This window comes from Malus domestica, chromosome 07 (assembly GCF_042453785.1).
Source record: "Malus domestica chromosome 07, GDT2T_hap1".
Classification (NCBI taxonomy): Eukaryota; Viridiplantae; Streptophyta; class Magnoliopsida; order Rosales; family Rosaceae; genus Malus; species Malus domestica.
In genome coordinates, this window is record NC_091667.1 from 1847148 (window position 1) to 1861549 (window position 14402).

General features: G+C 40.3%; 3 protein-coding genes and 1 long non-coding RNA gene across 4 annotated transcripts; 1 reads left to right on the forward strand and 3 right to left on the reverse strand.

The window, feature by feature from the left end:
• Positions 1 to 137: 137 nt before the first annotated feature.
• On the reverse strand, positions 138 to 1961 carry LOC139197526 (uncharacterized). The gene is made up of 4 exons (XR_011582978.1): positions 1801 to 1961; positions 1564 to 1624; positions 1287 to 1468; positions 138 to 985 (listed from the first exon to the last, which is right to left on the reverse strand). It is a non-coding gene; the product is annotated as an uncharacterized lncRNA (long non-coding RNA).
• An 858-nt stretch (positions 1962 to 2819) lies between these two features.
• On the reverse strand, positions 2820 to 4413 carry LOC103438517 (serine/threonine-protein kinase BLUS1-like). Its single transcript, XM_008377053.3, has one exon. The coding sequence runs from the start codon at positions 4107 to 4109 to the stop codon at positions 3060 to 3062; it is 1050 nt and encodes a 349-aa protein (XP_008375275.2). The 5' UTR covers positions 4110 to 4413; the 3' UTR covers positions 2820 to 3059.
• A 2556-nt stretch (positions 4414 to 6969) lies between these two features.
• On the forward strand, positions 6970 to 9098 carry LOC139197295 (uncharacterized). Its single transcript, XM_070824338.1, has 2 exons — positions 6970 to 8424; positions 8751 to 9098. Exons 1-2 carry the CDS (start codon positions 7290 to 7292, stop codon positions 8777 to 8779), a joined length of 1164 nt encoding a protein of 387 aa, XP_070680439.1. The 5' UTR covers positions 6970 to 7289; the 3' UTR covers positions 8780 to 9098.
• A 3676-nt stretch (positions 9099 to 12774) lies between these two features.
• On the reverse strand, positions 12775 to 14107 carry LOC103420489 (serine/threonine-protein kinase BLUS1-like). Its single transcript, XM_008358551.4, has one exon. The coding sequence runs from the start codon at positions 13998 to 14000 to the stop codon at positions 13008 to 13010; it is 993 nt and encodes a 330-aa protein (XP_008356773.1). The 5' UTR covers positions 14001 to 14107; the 3' UTR covers positions 12775 to 13007.
• Positions 14108 to 14402: the final 295 nt, after the last annotated feature.

Sequence of the window (14402 nt, forward strand, 5' to 3'; positions counted from 1 at the left end):
CACCTAATCAGAAATGATTCAACAAACCAGTTTTTTCATGCCTTTCTAAGATTATTTATTTATTTATTTGGAAAATTGTCCATATATATATATATATATATATATATATATATTTTGGTCAAGAATAAAACTTACAATTAATTCTAGAAAGGCCTAAACCTAAACAAAACACAATACCCTACACAACAAAGCAATACATAAAATAGAAGACAAGCTCAAAAAGGAGAGCTACAACCCCAATTACAGAGCGAGGCCCATACAAATTTAGGCCCGTTGACAACAACAACAAAAAAAAAAAACAATAAAAATCCTAATCTCCAGCCGCCAAAAGTCAGTCACCACCGCCGTTATCTCCACGAAACATGTTACACTCCTGTATTCTGTTAAATCACAAGAACATTACTACAAACAGATGTCAATCATGTTCTAGGACAGTAAGGGGAAGCAACAAATTAACTAGAGTGCACATCGATTTGACAACATAAAACCCCAACACGTGAGGAAACGTCCTTGGACACTCCTTAATTAGGGGTGCTTTAACAAAGATTCTTTTAAAGTTGTGAATTTGGACACTGAGATCTAGTCACCTATGTGGCTGTCTGCCGATCAATCTAAGAAACTAAGAAAGTCTTGACAGGAAAGACATTGTTATTTTTTGGGAGAGCAATGAATCAAAGTGACGCATAACTGAATCTCAATGGATCGAGCATGGCAGCTAGGCCAAATTATTTTCATTGGAAACAGGAAACAGATGACTTTCATCATGTCTTTGGAGTACTCAAGCAGAAATCAAACTTCCGTTGCCGAAGATACTTGAACTGTTGTCCGAGTTGGATAAATCAAATCTGCAGGAAGCCCTTCTCCTTCATGCTTTCAACAGTGTCCCTCAGAGGTGATTTCCAATGGGTGGAAGCTAAGTCCCAAACCTGTTGCTTTCTCTGAGGATACGTGATATCTTGGGTCTGAAGTATTGCCAATCTCAAATCTGCCAACAATTACCAAAAACAATAGAATAATAAATCCCTTAGAAATAATTCTTGTAATAGAAATGTCGAGCTTTCGGTGTACACAATTGAGTTATTTTGTACAAGCATCTTTAATTATTGGAAGAAATTCCTAACTGGTACAGATTTCGTTTCCAAGTCCAAATCTTATGTTTATTTCACTCTCTGAAAGAACTTACCTTCAAACAGATTTGACCGTGTTTAATTCTACAGAACGATATGACATTATGTGTGGTAAAGTAAACGGGCACAAATTTGAGGCATTTTGCATATGAAACTTACTTTTCAAGAAGCAAAGTGGGGGTAAAGTTCGTGTAAAATCTTCAGAACCTCGAAAATGTCTGCAACATGTCCAACTAAACAATATCTTCAACTTGCTGAAGGAACTTCAAAGGCCTGAATGTCAGCAGAGGCAACATCTATAACATTAATGAATCTGCAGTTTGAAACAGTCGATTGGGTACCTGCACAATAGTGAAACATAAGCCAATCAACTGCTTCAATAAAAAAATTAGTGGAAAATAAAAATGGAAGCTGTAAGAGTGGACCAGTCACGAACCTCGGATGTATTGTAGCTAAATCAATCTCATTTCCTTTAGCAAATTCCCTGGCAGCTTTTTCTGCAGAACAAAAAGAAAAGGGGCAGATAATACTAAGCATTATCCATCTCTTTTATAATTGCACCCAGACACCTTGTTTGGTGATTAGATTAGATTAGATTTTGTTTCAGCGCGACACAGAAATATAACAAATTAACAATGAAAAAAGATAATAAGAATCGGAAATTCATACATACCTTGTACTTCTCGCAAACAAGTGGATCTGAATACCATGTTTCATCCAAAACTACATCAGAGGTCAGAGGTTTTCCGCTCATCATTACTGTACCCCTCTCTTGACAGTTGGAAATTTCACACATGGTTTTAGAACATCAAGCGTTCCATTCACGGCTGTGTTAACTAGTTCTGCCTGACATATGGACAGAAATATCATGCTGGTTTCCACATCATTTGTCTTGAAATTATTCATTCTACACGTGCACGCAGGAACATATGATAGAGTATTTGAAGCATAAAGTGAACGGACAAACCTGTGGGTCAGTAGCCGAGAATAGTACAGGTGATGCTGTGTGAAAAACGGCTTCACATCCATCAACTGCAGCATCGAAAGATCCTTCTTCCAATAAATCTGCTTTGAACAAATGCAGCCTGTCTTTTGCTCCATCTAGTGAGAGCAAGTGTTCTGTTTTCTTTGGATCATCTGTAGCATACATGAACAGAACTATGAGTTGAACCAAGAATAGTACAACCACATTAGATAGGGACGTATGTGTACAAGGCAAAGTAGCAAACATTGACTATAGTCATTGCCAATTGGCAATTGAGCTAGGCCTACCATAGTATCCATAACGAAAAAAAAAGAAGGCAAATACTTGGTTCCTCCAATTGCAAATAGCATCCTATCCAATCACAATTTTCATGTGTGCAGAAATTGTTCTTTTTTTGTTTGTAACGAGTTATTTCTGCATACTTGTCAAACTCTGATTTACGGGACAGAGAGACGACTTTCCAGGAAAGAGCCAAGAAGTGTCCAAAACAGAGTACAGATTTGATACGAATTGTTTCAACTCTATCATTTATGCATAAAGTTTTGGCTAATAAGCTTGATCACTAACAGCTAGCAAGAATGTCAAACCAGTTCAAGGCCTGGCATTAACTGGACTTCAAGAAATACACTAGAACTACAGATGAAGACCTACACCGAAAATTTTAGGATTTTCTCTTGCTGGACGAAACGATATACAAAACACAGAACTATCAATCCAACATCAAATGATCATTAATTCTTTGCTTCTTTACAAATGACAAATTCCAAATGATGTAATCAGAGTCTAAACACTTTATAGCACATCTCATACATGAAAGTTAATGCTCTAAAATTCAACTCTCTCTCCTAAACCATGAAAAGAGCATCCAAAAAGTTCACCAATTTTTTCAAAAAGCAAACTCTCTGCAAATGCAATTTCCTGAAAAAAAATCCTGCTGATCACTTTCATTAGGGTCCAACTTTAGCTTGATCACCTCCATATTCTTCCTTGCCCAACAAGTCACCCAAACCCCTATTTCTTTTCTTGAACCTCTCCTCAACGCTCTCCAAACGCCGAAGCACAGTCTCCACCAGAAAATCCTTGCCCCTGCAGTTATCGAAAAACAAGTGCTTCAGCAGTGTCTCTGACGCCGGCCTCTTCGCTGGGTCTTGATCAAGGCAAGAACCCACCAAGTCCTTGAAAGCCACAGAGTACTCCTTGTTCTTGAAATCTTTGATGATGTTTTCGTAGTCAGAAAACTGGTACCTGTTCTTGACCTTTAGAATCTGAGATTCCAATAACGGTGGCAGGCCAGACAGGGGAGGACAGCCGCGAGCCAATTCCAGTGCCATGATCCCAAATGCCCAGATATCCACCTTGCATCCATCTCCGTAGGGCGCCACCCTATCTGGCATTGCCGAAGTGTCGTTTGTCCCAGTTGGCGTTGCCGAAGTGTCGTTTGTCCCAGTTGAATGATCGGCGCCGTAGAAAGAAGCAGAGACCCCGAAATCGGCGAGCTTAACGGACCCATCAGAGTCAACCAAGATGTTTCCGGGCTTGATGTCGCCGTGGGTGTGTCCCTGGCCATGGAGATACGACATGGCGTTTAGCGTCTCTTTCAGGAAGACAGCAATGCAGGGCTCTGGTAATCCTTGAGGGAAAGCAGGGGAGGAGATTATTATGGACTGCAGAGAGCCGAAGGCCATGAATGGCATGACCACCCAGAGACGGCGCTCGGCGGTGGTGAAGGAGCAATGGTTGCTGAGAATGTTGGGGTGGGAAAGAGACAGAGTCTTGGTGTCGCGGAGCTTGCTCTCGAAATCGGCCGTGGATTGGTCGAGGTCGACGGACTTTATTGCGACGACTGCAGAGTTCATGGGGATGCAGACGGCCTTGTAGACGACAGCCTTGTCGCCAGAGCCAATTTCTTGGAGGTTTTCATACGCGGCCGAGTCCAACGGGAATTGGACCTTTTGTGGGTTATCTTGGCGGGTGGAAGAAGACGAAGAAGTCGCCATTGGATACGACAAAGATGAAATCTTGAAGAATGGAAGTGGGTTGTTTTGATTTCTGGGAAATGGCTTTTGATGGAGAAGATGAATGTAGGGATTCTGCAGTACTAATTCTAGTGAAAGGTTGATGCTTTGGGAGGAAGACGACGATGTATGAGAATGTGTGTGACTGTGTACTGCTCTGCTTGTACTTGCTTATATAATAAGAAATGGTAAGAAGATGAGGGTATTTTGGGGATTTTCCATTCCAATTGGGGGTTGAAATTATAGATAAGTTTTACTTCTTACCCCTAGATTTTTTTAATTAGCAAAATCAACAACATTCTGTTGTGAGGCGGTTTTGGTGATTAGGATTGGGTGAGGTTGGTTAAGATAAAATACAATTGGTTCGTTTTCTGTTATTTTCCATCTCAGCAATGTCTTGGGAGGCAAGGCATTGTTAGTCCTGTTGTGAGTACCTCGTATAAATATTTCGAAAGGAATATAAGCATACAAACAAAATACGTATTTGAGACCCAATTCCAAGAACAAAACTGACCTACTAACCTATTGAAATCATTCTTCAAGACTAGAGAGACCAAAGTTTTAAACAAATTTTGTAAACAATACGACGTGATTGTTGATAACTGAAGTAAATAAACCTAAATACAAGAACTTAGACCAAAGACGACATTTTATTTCACATGCTCACTTATGAGCAGAATGGCATGAGAGAATATCCAAGTAGATATGTCATGAATTGTCGACGATTTTGCTGACTAGCCGAACAACGAGGAGTTCCATGATCAGAAGAAGTTCTTCTCCTTCAAACCTTCAGCGGTGTCCTTCAAAGACACCTCCCGAGGAGTAAACTCAACATCGAAAGTCTGAGCTCTTTCCTTGGATATCTGGTAAGTTGGCGTGAAAGGTCGATCATCTTTACATCTACCCAAAATAGAGTCACATCAATGTCATGGATCCCTTTAGCAAAACTACGTCTCTAGATGACTTGACCAAATCAACTCAAAAGAAACAGCAACCGAACAGTACCTTAGTGCATAAGCAAACCTGTACTATCCTTAGAAGCAGTTCAATGTAGGACTAAGACGCAACAATTTGGTTATGTTTAGCAACTTACTTTTCGGGAAGTTTGAGAGCAGGGAAGAGATCACGGAAAGTTTTGACAGCCACAGAACAGTGTGCTACGCTTCCAACTATAGAATACCTCCCACTAGCTGAAGGATTCTCAAAGGCTAGAATATGCCATTAGCAACATCTCTAACATCAACCCATCTATGAGTTACATTTGGATACTTTTTCGGTTCTTGCATAAATTGTACATCCGGAACAATTAATATTTTCATAGATTGTAAGTTATCACAGACACAGAGGTAATGAAGACAGCACATGTGATATTACTACTACTGCCTACTGGTAGCAAGAGTTGCGTACTCATGATAACAGAAGGGAAGGGAAAAGAAATTGTAATTGAATTTGAATATAGAAGAAACCGCAAATAATACTCGAGAAAGTCCCAAACAATTATAAAAGATGTGCATGAAACCAGTAAAATGAACTTTGGATGCATGAGTTGTATTGGTATAGAAGTGAGATATGTTAGTTACTAATAGCTTTCGAGGCAAGGATTTAAATGTAAGTCCTCTCTTCTGTACAAAATGAAAAAGTTCTGGTGGAGAAACATCGACTTGGCGACAGCTAAAAGAGATGAAGGAAGTATTAGCATCTCAGATTCTTACACTTACCAAAGACGTATGGATCTGGACACAACCATTCCTGGATTTACTGCAACCAAATTGATTCCATTCTCCTCTGCAAACTTCCAAGCAGCTTCCTCAGCTGAGGTTTTTGAAAGCGGATACCAAAGCTGATAAAAACAAAGTCTCAATGAGCACAATGAACATATTTTTATATCATGAAAGAAATAAGATTTAAACCTTCTCCGGTGATGTTTTTATTACAAGAGGAATGCTATGCAATGCAACCAGACCAAGATGAATAAACATACGAGCACCGATTGTTCCAGTATATTTAGTAAGAAACTACGTCTTTCAGTTCAGATTCACTACCTGGCAAGGCATTTTTAAAGAGTTGTAATAGCCTAAAAGTTACTCAGAACTAAACTCACTAAGAAAACCGAGGCGTATTAGATAAAGCAAAACAAGAAGTGACTTCTGCAATGTATGCAGTAAACAATCAAACCATTAAGAACAGAGAAAGAAAACATAGTAAGATGGTAAAGCAGAAATTACATATTATTGTATGAACCTGGATGCATATAAATATATAAGGCCAAGTTCCATCTGATTTTCCATTACATAAACTAGATCTTCAAGTGAAGCATTCCTGAATAATGAAAGAGAATTAGCGTATTGTGTACAAACCTTTGATTTTTCACAGAAAGCTGGATCTGAAAACCAAGATTCATCGACTACTGCATCAGCAGAAAGAGGTTTTCCAGTAAATACAATTGATACGATGGAGGATGTTAGAACCAGTGGACTCCTAGAAATGCAGCTTGTGTACTTAAAACTTCAGGTGGAGTTCCTGTTAGGTTATTAGCTGATACACGGAAAAACTTCAAGTTGCAAAGTATCCCTATGGAGCTCGGAATCCCACCCTCGACATTTTTGAACAAAAGATAAAAATAGGTAAGAGCTGTCATGTTGCCAAAGGAAGCAGTGTCATGTTGCCAAAGTATCCCTATGTATTCTACTTAAATATTTTCGACTTGGGATTACAGAATGTTCAGGATCCAATACAAAGTTCAAACTTCATATTTCACAGTATTTAAAACGTAGTTGAAACAAATTCCAAAGTACAATTAAACTTCACAGAAAGAGGTCTCATGCAAGAGTTTTGTGAATGTTGGAAGAATGCATGCAAGTCATATCTTGTGTTAAAATACATGCATGAAATAAACATGTTGGATGACTAGTGAAGTTAGGCTAGTCAACATTCTTTGTGTAAATTAGGCAAGTTAGGCAAGTTAGGAAATTAGGCATGTTAGGCAAGTTAGGCAAGTTAGGCTTATGTCTACTTTCTTTTCCTATATATATGTTTCATTTGTAATTGTTTCTTCATGAAATACACATCAAAAATTCTACATGGTATCAGAGCAGGTTCATTTGTAACCTGTCTCTGCCATTCTTGCTGCTGCAATTTTTTCTTTCTTTCAAAGTCTAAGTCATGACTGAAGAAAGTTCTGTGAACCATGATGAGGAAACCCGGCACAATCTCTCTCCAAACTTCTCAGACGTTGAGGTTAACACCAATCAATGTTTGTGTTCAGTTCTCTTGAACGAGTTCAATTATCTTCCTTGGTCCCGAGCTGTTTCACTAGCTCTTGGAGGCAAAGGGAAGTTAGGGTTTGTAAATGGAAGCGTGGAAGCTCCAAACAGTTCTTCCTCTACATACAATGCATGGCTCTGCAAAGATCAACTTGTCATGTCCTTGCTGCTCAACACCATGGAGAAACATGTTGCTGAAATTTTTAGCTACTCCAATTCCGCACATGATCTTTGGAAAGCTTTGCAGGATATGTATGGAAATCAAAACAACTATGCACGGGTCTTCCAATTAAAGAAGGACATTGCCAGTGCTCAACAAGAAGGGAAAGCATTTGTTCAACACCTTGGGAGCCTCAAAGCCATGTGGAATGAGTTGGATGTATATCTTCCTCATACCACAGATCCTACCATTCTCCTAAAACGAGCTGAGGAAGACAAAATTTATCAGCTGTTAGGGAGTTTGAGCTCTGAGTACGAGGACCTAAGGAGTCACATCTTGATGAGTCAAGACCTGCCTACCTTCAACAATGTTTGTGCAACTATCCAACGAGAAGAAGCAAGGAAGAAGGTTATGAATGTTGATCACAATCCTAGATTAACAGAGACTCGGGCATATGCATCAAAGTACAAGAACTCAGAAGCCAAGGTATACAAGGGAAGAAACACACATCTAAAATGCAAATATTGCAATGGTGTTGGTCATGAGGAAGACAAGTGTTGGGAACTTCATCCTGAACTCAAGCCTAAGTTCAGCAAAGATGGAAGGATGATACCAAGGTCCTCACAGCAATTTCAACCTCATTTCAAGGCACAACTTGTTAATGCTCACGCTCCTACTATCTCACAAGGATCCATGGAGTTCACTGCCAATCCATTGTCATTGATCAATGAATTTGCAGCTTACCTACAAAGTAAGGGGCACGGAGGAGGCTCACATGGTCAAGGCAATGAAGAGGGTAGTCACACAGCTATGTTGGGACAATTTGCCGGATTTCTTGCTGGAAATGAGAAAGTTCCAAAGGGAGAAGCATCAGGTATACTCAAAGCCTTTACTACTGCCCTATTAACTAGTACTGAAATTGATTGTTGGATAATTGATTCAGGCGCCACAGATCATATGACAAACAAAGTTACAAATTTACATCATTTTAAAAAATTTTCAAGCCCCTCACATGTGTCTGTTGCAAATGGAAAAAATGTCTTAGTTTTGGGAAAGGGAGAAATAAACTTACTCTCTCAAAAAACACCTTCCACTGCCCTCTATGTACCAACCTTTCCCTTTCAACTTTTGTCAATTGGAAAGATCACCAACACCCTAAACTGCCGTGCTATTTTCTCACCAAATAAAGTAATGTTTCAGGATGTTCTCACCATGAAGATGATTGGTGAAGGGGTCTTCATAAATGGACTTTACTACTTGTGCAAGAATGCATGTTTCACTCAGGCTCTTCAAGCTCAATCAAAGTCCATAGATGAAAACCAACTTTGGCATAAGAGATTAGCTCACCCCTCTGAACTTGTCTTGTCGAAACTGTTTCCAAATTTTTGTAACCCCTATCCTACTTGTGATACTTGTCAATTTTCTAAGTTTACTAGGCTACCTTTTGGTAATTCAATGTCTAGGACAAGTAAACCTTTTGAAATGGTACACACCGATGTATGGGGACCTGCAACTGAATCAATGGAAGGTTTTAAATATTTTGTTCTATTTGTTGATGATTTCTCTCGAACAAGTTTTCTATATCTTATGAAATCAAAAAGTGAAGTCCCTACCATTTTCAAAGACTTTCACATGCATGTTAAAACGCAATTTCAATCAAACATTAAGGTTTTAAGGTCAGATAATGGCACTGAATTTCTATCCAACAACATGCTTCAATACATAAGTTCTCAGGGTATCATACATCAAACCAGCTGTGTGGGAACTCCCCAACAAAATGGAGTAGCCGAAAGGAAAAATAGAGATCTCTTGGAAAAAACTCGTGCTCTCATGATTCACATGCACGTTCCAAAGAAATTTTGGTCGTTTGCCATCCTTACTGCCACTTATCTCATAAATCGACTTCCAAGTCGTGTGCTAGGGTTTAAATCTCCATATGAAGTTCTCAAGGGGAGGAAAATAGATTTGACACATCTCAAGGTGTTTGGTTGTGTGTGTTTTGTTCACATCCAAACCTTGAACCGTGACAAACTAGATGCCAGGGCAATCAAGTGTGTGTTTATGGGATACTCGACCACTCAAAAGGGATACAAGTGCTTCAATCCAGTCACTAAGAAGTGCACAGTTTCAAGAGATGTGAAGTTCGAAGAAGACTATCCCTATTTTACAAGTCAGGGGGAGGATTTAGTTGACATGTTCCCACTCCCTCAAAACTTTAATTATCCGATGTTGGAAAAGAGATCAGTCATTTTAAGTCCAGATTGTGAAGAAGTTCAAACTGACCAAATTACTGCCAATGAGAGTGAAGACGAGCCCTACTCTGATCCTTCTCCGCCTTCTACAGAGTCTCAGGTGATTAAAAGAAATCCTCCTCGAATCAGAAAACCTCCAGCTAGGTTGCAGGACTATGTTACATATGCCTCACGACATCCAATCAATGAATGTATCAGCTTTAGTAAGTTCTCAACATCTCATGCTGCATTTCTCAGTGAAATTGATAAGCACTATGAACCAAGAAGCTTTCAAGAAGCTTCTCTTCTCCCACAATGGAACCAAGCCATGAAAGAAGAGATTCGTGCACTGGAAGAGAATTGCACCTGGAGCCTAGTTCAACTACCACCAGGAAAAAAGGCTGTTGGAAGTCGTTGGATTTACAAGACTAAATTCAAAGCTGATGGATCTATCGAGAGACACAAGGCTAGACTTGTTGCTCGAGGTTTCACCCAAACCTTTGGTGTAGATTATAAGGAAACATTCGCACCGGTGGCCAAGATGAACTCAGTCAGGGTTTTACTGTCAGTTGCAATCAATTGTGGATGGTCACTCTACCAAATGGACGTGAAGAATGCTTTCCTTCACGGCGAGCTGCAGGAAGAAGTGTATATGCAACCTCCTCCAGGCTATGATGGTATTAAAGGCAACATGGTTTGTAAATTGCACAAGGCAATATACGGATTGAAACAATCACCAAGAGCTTGGTATGCCAAGCTTAGTTCTGTTCTGGAAAAGGCTGGATTCATGCGAAGTAATGCTGATTCTTCGTTATTTGTAAGAACTGGCACCAGGGGGAAGTTGGTGGTCCTCGTCTATGTTGATGATCTTATCATCACTGGAGATAATACCGTGGAGATTGAGGCACTAAAACTCTCACTACATCAAGCTTTCGCTATCAAAGATTTGGGGAGGTTAAAGTATTTTTTGGGGATCGAAATGGCAACATCTTCAAAAGGACTGTTTCTACATCAAAGGAAATATGTATTGGACCTCCTTCAAGAAGCAAAAATGCTTGACTGCAAGCCTGCTATCACTCCCGTTGATTGTAAACTGAAGCTCAGCATAGATGGAGAAGCCATGCATGATGTAAGCTACTATCAACGATTAGTAGGCAAGCTCATATACCTCACTATCACTCGTCCAGATATCACATATGCAGTGAGCTTGGCTAGTCAGTTCATGCACTCTCCCACTGTTGATCACCTTAACCTTGTTAAGAGAATCCTTCGTTATCTTAAGGGTTCAATTGGGCAAGGAATTACAATGCATAACAATCAGTCCACTGTCATTAGTGGCTACACAGATGCAGACTGGGCAGGTAATGCAATTGATAGGAAATCAATCACAGGCTATTGTACATTTGTTGGTGGAAACCTTGTCACATGGAAGAGTAAGAAGCAACAGGTAATTGCTCGTTCCAGCGCAGAAGCTGAGTATCGAGCCATGGCAGCCACTGCGTGTGAACTCATTTGGCTTAAAGGGCTTCTTTCAGACTTAGGGTTTCCTAGTTCTACTCCTATGACGCTTATGTGTGATAATCAGGCAGCCATGCACATTGCTGCCAATCCTGTGTTCCATGAAAGAACCAAACATATTGAAGTGGATTGTCATTTCATCCGAGCTCAAGTTCAAACGCAAATCATCCGGACCATGTTCACACGAAGCCATGATCAACTAGCAGATCTTTTTACAAAGGCACTAGCATCATCTCAGTTTCATCGGTTATTGGGCAAGCTTGGCTCAGTGAATCCCTTCGATCCAGCTTGAGGGGGAGTGTTGGAAGAATGCATGCAAGTCATATCTTGTGTTAAAATACATGCATGAAATAAACATGTTGGATGACTAGTGAAGTTAGGCTAGTCAACATTCTTTGTGTAAATTAGGCAAGTTAGGCAAGTTAGGAAATTAGGCATGTTAGGCAAGTTAGGCAAGTTAGGCTTATGTCTACTTTCTTTTCCTATATATATGTTTCATTTGTAATTGTTTCTTCATGAAATACACATCAAAAATTCTACAGTGAAACACCAATTATTTTCTGTAACAAATTTTTACATAGTTGATAAAATGGGACTTGACGTTACAATGGTAAGTCCCAAGTGATCCATGGCTAGAAGAAGTTTTTCTCCTTCAAACTTTCCACGGTATCCCTGGTAAGTTGGTGTGAATCATTTGTCATCTGCACATCTGTGAAGAACACACAGACGTTAAACTTTCAAATCTGAAGTCCAAATTATCTGTCACACAAATTAGCAACTACGAAGAATATGCAAATCACTCACTGTACAGACCATTTCACTTGCAGTTTGTACATCACTCACGGTACCTCAGACCAAGGCAGGGATTCTTTATGAAATACTTAGTTTCTCAAAGGCTAGAACGATATAGGCTTGATAAAGATATTGTTCTATATTAATAGGATCTCAGGCATGCCAGTTGTAACCCAAATATCCTCAGACACGAATACTACAAATTATATGCAAGATGGAATTGCCGAGGGTTCAATTGGCAATTTAGCTAGGCCAACCTTAGTATCCATAACCGAAAAAAAGAAGGCAACTACTCGGTTCCTCCAATTGCAAATAGCATCGTACTTACATGCCAATCACAATTTCAATATTTCACGTGTGCAGAAATTGTTCTTTTTGTTTTTGTAATGAGTTATTTCTGCATACGTGTCAAAGTATAATCTACAGGACCAAGGGATGACTTCTTCCGGGGAAAGAGCCAAGAAGTGTCCAAAAAAGAGAATACAAATTTGACACGAACTGTTTCAACTCTCATTTATGCATAAAGTTGTGGTTAATAAGCTTAATCGCTAAAAGCTGGCAAGAATGTCGAAAACAGTTCAAGGCCTTGCCTTAACTGGACTTCAAGAACTACACTTGAACTCCAGATGAAGACCTACACCAAAAGATCTTCTTTCGCTGAACGAAACGATATACAAAACACAGAACTATCAATCCAACATCAAATGATCTTTAATTCTTTGCTTCATTACAAATGACAAATTCCAAATGATGTAATCAGAGTCTAAACACTTTATAGCATATCTCATACATGAAAGTTAATGCTCTAAAACTCAATTCTCTCTCTTTCCTAAACCATGAAAAGAACATCCAAAAAGTTTACCAATTTTTTCAAAAAGCATACTCTCTGCAAATGCAATTTCATGGAAAAATCCTACTAATCACTTTCATTAGGGTCCAACAAGTCACCCAAACCCCAATTTCTTTTCTTCAACCTCTCCTCAACGCTCTCCAAACGCCGAAGCATAGTCTCCGCCAGAAAATCCTTGCCCCTGCAGTTGTGGAAAAACGAGTGCTTCAGCAGCGTCTCTGCTGCCGGCCTCTTCGTAGGGTCCTGATCAAGGCAAGAACCCATCAAGTCCAGAAAAGCCACAGAGTACTTCTTGGTCTTGAAATCTTTGATGATGTTTTCGCAATCTGAAAACTGGTACCTCTTCTTGACCTTCAGAATCTCAGACTCCAAAAACAGCGACAGACGAGACATAGGAGAGCCACCGTCAGCCAAATCGATCGCCGTCCTCCCAAATGCCAAGATATCCGCCTTGCATCCACCTCCATTGGGCGCCACCCTATAAGGCGTTGCCGAAGTGTAGTTTGTCCCAGTTGAATGATCGGCGCCGTAGAAAGAAGCAGAGACCCCGAAATCGGCGAGCTTAACGGACCCATCAGAGTCGACCAAGATGTTTTCGGGCTTGATGTCGCCGTGGACGTGTCCCTGGCCATGGAGATACGACATGGCGTTTAGCGTCTCTTTCAGGACGACAGCAATGCAGGGCTCTGGTAATCCTTCCGGGAAAGCAGAGGAGGAGATTATGGACTGCAGAGAGCCGAAGGCCATGAACGGCATGACCACCCAGAGACGGCGGTCAGCGGTGGTGAAGGCGCAATGGTAGCTGAGAATGTTGGGGTGGGAAAGAGAAAAAGTCTTGGTGCCGCGTAGCTTGCCCTCGAAATCGGCCGTGGATTGATTGAGGTCGACGGACTTGATTGCGACGATTGCAGAGTTCCTGGAAACGCAGATGGCCTTGTAGACGACGGCCTTGCCGCCGAAGCCAATTTTTTCGAGGTTTTTGTACGCGGCGGAGTCTATCGGGAATTGAACCTTTTGTGGGTTATCATGGTGGGAGGAGGAAGACGAAGAAGTCGCCATTGGAGACGACAAAGATGAAATCTTGAAGAATGGAGAAGATGAATGTAGGGATTCTGCAGTACTAATTCTAGTGAAAGGTTGATGCTTTGGGAGGAAGACGACGATGCATGAGAATGTGCGAGTGTGTACTGCTCTGCTTGTATTTACTTATAGAATAAGAAATGGTAAGAAGATGAGGGTTTTTTGGGGATTTTCTATTCCGAATGGGGGATAAAATTATAGATAAGTTTTAATTTTTTGCCCCTTGATTTGGTTAATTAGCAGAATCATCAACATTCTGTTGTGAGGCGGTTTTGGTAAGCAGGATTGGGTGAGGTTGGTTAAGATAAAATACAGTAAGTTCGTTTTCTGTTATTTGCCATCTCAGCAATGTCTTGGGACGCAAGGCATTGTTACTCCTGT